General features: G+C 52.3%; 4 protein-coding genes across 4 annotated transcripts; 2 read left to right on the plus strand and 2 right to left on the minus strand.

Moving 5' to 3' along the window:
• Positions 1 to 1,599: 1,599 nt before the first annotated feature.
• ALT_8195 (HAD family hydrolase) lies at positions 1,600 to 2,485 on the minus strand (the record flags this gene model as incomplete). The annotated part of the gene is made up of 4 exons (XM_033561590.2): positions 1,600 to 2,081; positions 2,152 to 2,261; positions 2,311 to 2,332; positions 2,389 to 2,485. The coding sequence occupies 4 exons, from the start codon at positions 2,483 to 2,485 to the stop codon at positions 1,600 to 1,602; spliced, it is 711 nt and encodes a 236-aa protein (XP_033417481.1).
• A 388-nt stretch (positions 2,486 to 2,873) lies between these two features.
• ALT_8196 (GNL3/Grn1 family GTP-binding protein) lies at positions 2,874 to 4,632 on the plus strand (the record flags this gene model as incomplete). The annotated part of the gene is made up of 3 exons (XM_033561591.1): positions 2,874 to 2,892; positions 2,947 to 3,041; positions 3,100 to 4,632. 3 exons carry the CDS (start codon positions 2,874 to 2,876, stop codon positions 4,630 to 4,632), a joined length of 1,647 nt encoding a protein of 548 aa, XP_033417482.1.
• Positions 4,633 to 5,401: 769 nt separating this feature from the next.
• On the plus strand, positions 5,402 to 6,383 carry cbfA (DNA polymerase epsilon subunit D; the record flags this gene model as incomplete). Its single annotated transcript, XM_089600380.1, has 3 exons — positions 5,402 to 5,530; positions 5,612 to 5,745; positions 5,831 to 6,383. 3 exons carry the CDS (start codon positions 5,402 to 5,404, stop codon positions 6,381 to 6,383), a joined length of 816 nt encoding a protein of 271 aa, XP_089455273.1.
• A 437-nt stretch (positions 6,384 to 6,820) lies between these two features.
• Positions 6,821 to 8,738, minus strand: ALT_8198 (putative SIR2 family histone deacetylase (Hst4); the record flags this gene model as incomplete). Its single annotated transcript, XM_033561593.2, has 2 exons — positions 6,821 to 8,217; positions 8,291 to 8,738. The coding sequence occupies 2 exons, from the start codon at positions 8,736 to 8,738 to the stop codon at positions 6,821 to 6,823; spliced, it is 1,845 nt and encodes a 614-aa protein (XP_033417484.2).
• Positions 8,739 to 9,675: the final 937 nt, after the last annotated feature.

A 9,675-nucleotide genomic window follows, 5' to 3' on the forward strand; every position in this document is an offset into this window, starting at 1 on the left:
AAAAAAGGTCCGATATCTTCAGTCAAGGGGACCCGCTACTGACCTCCACCTGATGGCATGTACTCTTTGTTCTCGAGAAGATCAATAGATGCTTCAATGTTGTCAAAACGGCTACCATGCGCCCGTTGAGGATTCGTGCCATACTAGAAGCACGTTTACCAGGACAGACAATGCACTACAATTATGCTTCTCAGATGAACACTTCTACCTGCAACTCACATCTCCAAGAGCTGCGGGTTGAAACTCAATCCTCCTTGCTCTTACCGCAACTGCCACAGCTGCCAGTTGTTCAAACCTCAAGCCGTCTCAGCATGATACATTCATAAATCAGAACGAACAAGTGGAAGCAAGAGGTATCCACAATCTCAAAAGCCTGGAAAGACCTTCCTACCCCTTACATGCCATATCAGACCCAACTCTTGAGTTAAAGCGCCACTTTTCGATCTCTCTTTGCGGAAGAAACGGGTGAAATGATACATATCAGATTTCTGGCACTAGAACGGCCAAGACCGATCGACTCCCCAGTTTCCAGAACTCGATTGCCTCCTTCTATCGACTCCTTTACTGCAGTCCGCTCGTGTGGAAACTATTTCGAACGGCAAAAGAAGCTACAACAAGCCACAGGCAAGCCTAGATGCGGGATCTGGCTTGGATTTTGACCTATCTGCATGCTGCAACCCCGTTCATGCAATGAGCTGTCGCTTGCAGCCCATCCTGTCTTCTCCATGAGCTCCTCCTGGACTTGAGGGTGTCGGTGAGCATGCCGATGAATGCTGTACATACCTGCAGCTGCAAGCTTACTCTGGCAGAGCCCCAGCGTCATGCTTCTGCTATCTAGATACGCGCTAGCGTTGTCTGTTCTAGTTATCTTATGGAAGTGCGCGGTTTTAAATCTGCTCACTTGAGACATATCAGACCGAGAGCATGATCCGTGAAGCGGTGAAGAGTCTGCCATCACGGTGAGTGTCCTCTCAGCACAGGTGAAGCTAACACTATGAGCAATACTACTGTACTTGGTCAGAGAATCGTCCGACAGACTCCATAACGCAAGGTCTTCACCGCCAGGAGTCGGTGGGTTTATGGTGGATCTTAAGCTCATCAGTGTTAGGAAGGGGTTCAGGGCGCTTTTTCTACCGGATTTCTGTGTTTGTTTCTAGGCCAACAGTCAATATAGGCTCGTACGGTGTAAACCGATCCCAGATCGGTCCGCTCGGCTAGGTACTCGGTGGATGATCTCCGGGAGTAAAGTTTCAAAGTTCAAATGGTCTGGCTTCACTAGAACCGTTCATCAAGGCCGATGATTTGTCATTGGGGCTTTGTGGCCCATTCGCGAATGGCACAACATCTCTGATCAGTGCGATGCAAGGCATGGACTCCCGGCACTATAGTACCTACCTGTCATATTAGTCAGACACTTAAAGCTGGCAGCAAAAATATCTCCCTCGAAAGTGGTGAATATTTGTAAGTACCGTACTATCTTTCTATAATATTTCCTCTGTAAACCATTCTATATACAAAGCAGAAAAGATTGGCAAGAAGACTAGACCATTGACCCCTCTATTGGACTCCATGTGAGGTCTTGCCCCTCCTGTTCACCCTTTATTGAAACGCATTCCTGATTTCCAACTGAAGCTTCCCGTCCTCGACACCCTTCACTGAAATGCTCCTCAAGTCCTCCACAACCCAATCCGCCCCGGCCTCCCGACACTGCTCGAGAGTGTGCGTCGTCGTCAGCGCAATCACCTTGAACCCGGCGGCCTTGCCCGCCCGGATACCCGAGGGCGCGTCTTCCAGCACCACCAGGGACGAGGAGTGCTCCAGGTCCAGCCGTGACCGGCCAAGCAGGTAGCACCGGGGATCGGGCTTACCCAGCTCGACGTCCTCCGCCACAACCAGCACCTTGGGATGTGTGAGGTTGAGGACACCCAGCCAGCCGTCGACTAGAGCGCGTGTGCCGGACGTCACGACGCCCCAGCGTGCGCCGGACTCGTCCAGTGCGTTGAGGAGGGTTCTAGCGCCAGGGATCTCGACGGCATCGGAGCCGTACTCTTTGGGGATGCGACCTTCAATGTAGCTGACGTCTGTCGGAGGCTGTGTGTCAGCTTGGGTGTCGGGTCGATTGTTGGTAGATAGCGTAGGGCGAATACTTACATTCCCAGTTGGCCTTGGAGGGGTCATACAGCTTGATGACATCGATACTTCTTCGGCCGTGGGATGTAGCGAGGATGGCCTTGGGGTCCACGCCTAGCTCGTCGCCGGTTCTGACCGTACTTAGATACAGGTTCGTAGGTAGTTGTATATCTGACTTACTTGTGCCAGTGCTTGACGATCGCTGATCCCGGATATGTCGTTAGAGAGACACCGCAACATAGTTTGAGGAGCACTAACCATCCGTCGAGTCAACTATTGTTCCATCGAAATCAGACAAGAGTCCGTCAAAAGTGTGGACTTGTGGAGGGGCAGAAAATGAGCCTTCGGAAGACATGATGGGCTGAGAGTTGATAGATAAATAGTTGAGAGAAAGTGATTCTTGAATGTAGATGGAATGTCAAAACTCGTAACTGTAAGCAACTGTACAGACTATAACGAACGACTATACAACACAACGAACGTCGAGAAGATTCTGTACAAATGATAGCATCTCTATGGAGGATCTATATCTACTCCAAACCCCGCCAACCCGGTGTCTCCAGCGTCGCGGACCGGTGATCGGCACAAGAGATAGTCCGGTTATCTTAGCGCGGTGAAATCTTGGCGCCGCCCAAGTTTGCAAAAAATATCTGAAGAGGATCTGGGCCGCTTATCTGGAGAACTTTTGTCGTCTTCTTTCCTGGAGTGCATTTTCAGACGGGCTGTGTCTGTAGTCTGTCAAGATGGTCAAGAATAATTTCGGTATGATTTTCCTTCAGTTAGTCAATGAATATGGTCGCTGATTGTCAAGTACAGGCAAGAATTCGAAGCGGACGCCCGTCCGCCTACGACACAAGATTGAGAAAGCTGCGGCAGCGAAGCAACGGAAGGCGAGAAAGCTTGCGAAGAAGGTAATTCGCTTCCTGTGGTCCGCGACATTGATAGAGGAGACTGACGTCTTTTTGGTAGAACCCCGAATGGCGCTCCAAGGTCAAGAAGGATCCCGGCATCCCCAATCTGTTCCCATTCAAGGACAAGATTCTTCATGAGATCGAAGAAAAGAAGAGATTGAAGGCGGAGGAGCAACAGCGTCTCAAGGAGGAAGCACGTGCTCGACGAATGGCCGAGAAGCAGCAGTCACAGGATGGAGAATCTGTCCCCAACGCTATGATCGACGATGACGAGATCGATGAGGATATGGATGAGGATGATCTTGACTCGTCAAACCCCATGGCTGCTCTGCTTGCCTCTGCCCGTGCGCGGGCCGCCGAGTATGAGGACGAACATGGTGATGAGAGTGATGAGGATGACGAGATGGACGAGGACGACGAGGATGATGATGATGTGGACGGCATGGACGAAGACGAGGAAGAAGGCGGCGCTACGCTAGGCGAGAATATCCCCGAGCTTGTCTCACAACCCATCTCGAAAGAAAACTCAAGGCGGGCGTTCGACAAGGTGTTCAAGCAGGTCGTTGAGGCTGCGGATGTGATCTTGTACGTGCTCGATGCTCGTGATCCGGAAGGCACCCGGTCGAAGGAGGTCGAGCGTGAAGTGATGGCTGCAGACGGAGGCTCCAAGAGACTTATCCTGATTCTGAACAAAATCGATCTGGTCCCCCCTCCTGTGCTCAAGGGCTGGCTGCTGCACTTGCGACGATCCTTCCCCACGCTGCCGCTCAAGGCGGCCAATGGTTCGGCCAACGCACACACCTTCGACCACAAGCAGCTGACCGTCAAGGGCACCTCGGAGACGCTCTTCCGCGCCCTCAAGTCCTACGCGGCCAACAAGCAGCTGAAGCGGTCCATCTCAGTCGGCATCATCGGTTACCCCAACGTGGGCAAGTCGTCCGTCATCAATGCCCTGACTGCTCGTCTCAACAAGGGCTCGAGCAATGCATGCCCCACTGGCGCCGAGGCTGGCGTGACCACCAGTCTGAGACAGGTGAAGCTGGACAGCAAGCTCAAACTCATTGATTCGCCCGGTATTGTCTTCCCCAACTCCAGCGATAAGAAGAAGAGCAAGAGCAAGAAGGACGAGCATGCTCGCCTGGTCCTGCTCAATGCCGTCCCTCCCAAGCAGATTGAGGACCCCATCCCCGCCGTCAGTCTGCTCCTCAGACGTCTGTCCTCATCCGAGCAGCTCATGTCCAAGATGCTCCAACTTTACAACATCCCGCCGCTCTTCCCGTCGGGCAACGATCAGACCACCGACTTCTTAATCCAGGTCGCTCGCAAACGCGGTCGTCTCGGCAAGGGCGGTGTACCAAATCTTGAGAGCGCCGCCATGACTGTGATCAACGACTGGAGAGACGGACGCATCCAGGGCTGGGCCACCGCTCCCGTCCTTCCTTCTGTCGTGACGACTGCCCAGGGTGGCTCGTCTGCCCCTGTCGAGTCGGGTGTCGACACGAAACAGATTGTCACCGAGTGGGCCGCGGAGTTCAAGATCGAGGGACTCTGGGGTAATGGCGAGGGTGACGACGAGGAGATGGCGGAGTAGGCGGTACGACGAGAACGGTCTTTTCTTTCTTCAGTTCATTCAGTTATTCATGGATACCAAAAAGGCGTTGTCCCGGTTCTTGAGTCTTCCTTTGGACAGTACGTTAGATAGATAACAATATCTGGGATTCTACCACATTCATGATCATTTCCGCATCCTGGGCATCCTGCAATGGCCATCTGTAGACCAGGTCTCTACATAAATATCTTCGATGTGAGCATCTAGGACATTCAGTACTGTAGCAAACCCGTAGAGATACAACTTCCTCCCAATTCACATAAAGGCGCTCGCTCATACCGTGTTACTTTACGTCTTGACCTACGTGGAACACTTGGTAGATAATCCCGATTTCTCTCGATGCAATTTGGCGAGTGGTCAGCAACTCAAAAGTGTGCGAAGGTGGTCCGCAAAAATATATTTATAGCTGCACACTGTAATAAGGCCTGCCAGGGAGTCTTCTAACTCTGCTCTCCCAAATAATTTCTAAAAAACGATATTCCCCTAGACGCTACAAACCAGCTCAAGCACACACTATCAAGTGCACACAGTACTGTATAGAGTGTCTTCGTCGACACTACGCAACGGTCAAGTCAAGTCAGATAAAGCTCGCCACGCGCCAACCCTCGCGTCCGCGGACTTTTCGCGTCATCCACCTCAAGCTATCAACCACAGCAGAAGTTGACTACTCACCACAATCAATCACCAGCAGCACCTCACAGAACCACTCGATGCACTGCTAAACAGCAAAGCAAGCAAGCGACAAGCAAAAATGCCTACCCGGAAATCCACCGACACCCAAACCGACACAGACGGCCCCTCGCCGCAACCGCAGACGCAGACCTCCCCAGTCCAGAACGTCCAAGCAACAGAGCAGCAGCTTAAAGCTCGTGCCGAGGGCGTGAGTATCGAGGTACCCATAACCATAATCCAACTCATCTCGATTCGCTACAATTACAGAAATATTGATAAGTGTATACAGGACTACCTCCTCCCGCGATCGCTCACCCTCCGACTAGCGAAAGCGGTCCTACCCCCCAACACAGCCATCCAGAAAGATGCGGTGCTAGCGATCCAGAAGGCTGCGACGGTATTTGTGTCGTATCTTGCTTCGCAGTACGTCTTTTCTTTTCTTCTTCCTTTTCAGCCCTTAATCTTCATGTGACGTGGGCTGGGACGAGTGCCATGCTGACGAATGTAGCGCGAACGAGGCGACGCTCAAACGGACGGTTACACCCGCGGACGTGTTTTCTGCGCTATCCGAGCTGGAATTGGAGGCGTTCCAGCCTAAGCTTGAGAAGGAGTTGGAGGTCTTTACGGAGATGAAGGCCGGAAAGCGGAAGGGGAGGAAGTCTGGGGCAGGGGGTGGTGATGAGGCTGGGGCTGTGCAGCAAACCCAGGAAGATGATGAGGAGAGCGCGGTGCGTGAGGCGAAGAGGGTGAAGCGTGTTGAGGAGGGGTCGTCTAGTGCTCAGGCTGGGGAGGAGGAAGACGACGATGATACGCAGGAGGAACAGGAGCAGGGGTTGGAGCATGAGGAGGAAATTGAGGAAGACGAGGAGGACGAGGACGGGGATGATGACGAGGATGAGGATGAAGATGAGACACAAGAAGAGGACATTGATCGAGTGGAAGATCTGGATCGCGATTCGCGACCGAGGCGGACGATGGATCCTGATGCTGCGGATGAGACAGAGAGCGAAGACGAGTCGGGGCCTGGGATGCAGCTGCAGAGTGGGCTGGGTTTGGGATAGATACAGGAAATGCTTTGCTTAAAAGGAAACATCAGACTACGCAATGAATACTGATTTAATGAGCACCACGTATACAGATGAACTCGTGCCATTGACACGGACTATTTCAGTAGCTCATCTGAGCTGTCAAGTGAATAGGAGCAATATCACCAACGCCGGTGTACGAACAACCGCATCATCGCATGCGTCCAGTAAGCATCATGATCCCGTAGAGTATACAGTAAGAAATACAGGATAATCCAACCGCATGACCATCCATCGACTATTCAGCCTCAATGCAAGACCTGCATCGAATTCAAAGTCATCCCCATACCCAACGCCAAATATGCAACATAGTCTATCAGTGGTATCCGCGAACAACATCTGAGGGATCGGTCGTCCGTCGTCCTCAGTTCAGAAAATAATAGTACAGAAAGGTCAAACTTGAACTGGAAACATCACGGACTTGGAGGATTGAGCAGATCCTTCATTCCCTTCGGAACCGATTTGGGAGAAATCGTGTCAGGGTTGTTCCAGAGTCCACCGCACGGAGAAGTGTTTCCTTTACCGACCAGGTTAGGGAAGAGAGGCCCGTTAATGCGCGCCGCACCAGGCGGAAGTGGGTGCATCGGTTTCGCATCATCCTTCTCCAGTTTGACGGATTTGCCAGCATCGCCAGTCGCAGCCCTCGCGGTTTTGGTGACTTTGCTGAAGGCGGTGATCTTTGCATTGTGCGCAGGCTCGACTTTCTTGCCTCGCCTCTTGGGCGCACTCTTTTTCGGCGCGGCTTTCTTGGGTTCGCCGGCTTTCGCCTTGTGGAGCACATCTTTGAGACTGCGTCCCCGGCTGGCGGGATTACTGAGAGAGCTGCCGTTTGATGGGTGCTTATGTCGCAGTTCTGCTGACTCCTCGTCGTGGCTAGAGGAAGGCGTAAGAATTCCTGTCTGCGTCTTCTGTTTCTTCTTCGGCGTTCGGATGACAATGGATACAGCACCTTGTTCCTTCTTCACCCGCTCGACTTCGGAGGAGTTGCACTCGTCGAACACGTCCTCGGAATCGTCATCCCACCGTTTCAGACCGGCGAGCCGTGCTACTTCTTCACAGTCGCCCTTCACCATCAAATCCCAGCAGTCTTCGAACTCCTTGCCGGCAGGCGGCTCGTTGTTAATCCACATGGTGACGCCGTTGCGACGCGTGCGGATCACGGAACAGAGGCTCTTCACCAGGCGACGTACGCCAGGGATTTTCAGACTGGTGCCGACCACGATCAGGGCGTCCGGTCGTGACCGGATATCTGCGTTCATGACCGAAGTAATCGCCTCCTCGTCCGGGTTGTGCTCGTTGTACAGTACAATCCGCGGTCGCATCTTGCCAATTCCATGACTGCGCTGTCCGGTCTCGATGCGAAATTGGTTATTCTTTGAGCACTCGGGGCATTCGGGAGCGTCAGGCCTATTGAACATTTCCCGGTCGAAATCGAGAAGATGACGGCACTTTTGGCAGACCATTTTGTCGAGGCTTCCGTGCAACTGGATCGTGCGCGGCCAGGGTGCCTTTACGTTCAGAGGAATCTGGGTTGCCAGAGGTGGCATTGATGTCTCAATACCATCGATATTCTGAGTGTACAGTCGTGTGAGTCGGTTCTCCTGTGCCAGACGAGCGAGCATGTGGTGGAACGCGGTCGGGCAGGTCTTGGCCGCCTCTTCCGACAGCGACCGCACCATATCCTGAAAGGAGGCGGTCAAGGACTCATCCTGGTAGACGGCAGCGTCGAACAGAAGCTTGCCGGAAGCTTTGAGGTTGTGTTTCTTCTGGAGGGATTTGAAGAGGCCATCAGTAGAGCGAAAGTCAGGAACTATAATCATAGGTCAGCCAATCAGCGTGTTTGTTCTTCTGTCATCCACCATGAGGCTGAAGGAAGTGCATACTGCCTGCAGACGTGGAGATACCAGCACCCGCGATGACGACAATCTTGCGGTGACGACGAAGAGTTTTGACTAGTAAATCAACCTGCGCCTGCTGTTCCCCAAAACTGAGCCCTGAATCCCTTGACAGATCGAGGTGTTGTGTGGTGCGCTCTTTTGGTGTGGCTACGCGACGCTTCTTTCTGGCGGGGGAGAGGCCGTCTTGGCCGCGTGCGGCGCTAGACGACTCGCCCGCGTCTTGAGATGGAGGCGGCGAGGGAATGAAGCTCGGAGGGGATTGAGGGGATGCTGGCGGAGAGCTCAGCTCTGAAAGCTCTGAAAGGTCGAAATCATCCATGAATTTAGGATTCCACCTCTCGTCTGAGATTGTAGAGGCCTGTGAGGAAGAGGTAGATGATGAGGTGGTTAAGGAGGAAGCGGTGGTGGTGGAAGAGGGAGGATACGGCGCCATGAGAGCTGTGATGATTCACGTATTTCTTGAGGAAAATACGTAGAGAAAGAAGGAGAAGGGCGATAGGAAGAAAGAGGAGCTTTTCAGGGAAAAGCTAGAAGTTGCCCTGAGATACGATCATGGGAAAGATGGAACACGTAATTGAGGTAAAGTAATCCGGAGAAAAATCAGAATCTCGCCTCAGAAAGAGTCGAACCAGCTTTTGGCTGGGAATTAAGAGTAATTGACGGAGAGAAATTCAGGGAGAAAAGAGGGCCGAGGGATTAATGTAGACGGGAAATAGAAAGAGCAGGCGAGAATGATGAAGCAGGGGAGAGTGAATAACCACAACCTAATCCATAGGAGGAAGAAGTGGTTGGTGTTGTGGTGGAAGAAAGATTGTTTCTGGGAAAGACTCCGTCTGTCTGTCTGGTGCCTCTCGCTTGGTGCGGATGGTTGTGTTTATTTTGACTGACCCACGGGGAGAGACGACGGGAAGAAGCACCGCCGATGATCTAGTCAAATAATGGATCAGACGTTGGTGGGATTGGACGTGGTGGAAAGGAATCATGGACCAAGGCTATTGAAACCGCCGTTAGGGTTGACCAGGGTCGAAGAGCAACAGGTGGTATGTCAGAAGGAATGTTGCTGTTGGCTGTTGGCGACGTGAAGGGTTGGTAGTAGTAGCAATATATAAGGTATCATCCGACGGCAATGGAGATCGTCATTGTCTTCGTGGTAGTAGTTAAGGGTTCTTTGGCAAGGGAAAGGAACGGGTCTTGTGGCTAAGACGGAGCAAAGGATATCTACCAGACTATCTACAACATAGGGGACTTGGTCTACTGCAGTTCGATGAAACCAGTAGAGGTGTCTGAAAGCTTGCTGCATTAGATAACATCAATTAAGAGGCATCTCATCCATTCACTGCTAGCTGGATTCTCATTCACTTTATGACGAG

Source organism: Aspergillus lentulus (assembly GCF_001445615.1).
Source record: "Aspergillus lentulus DNA, contig: Alt16, strain: IFM 54703, whole genome shotgun sequence".
In the NCBI taxonomy this organism is placed as follows: domain Eukaryota; kingdom Fungi; phylum Ascomycota; class Eurotiomycetes; order Eurotiales; family Aspergillaceae; genus Aspergillus; species Aspergillus lentulus.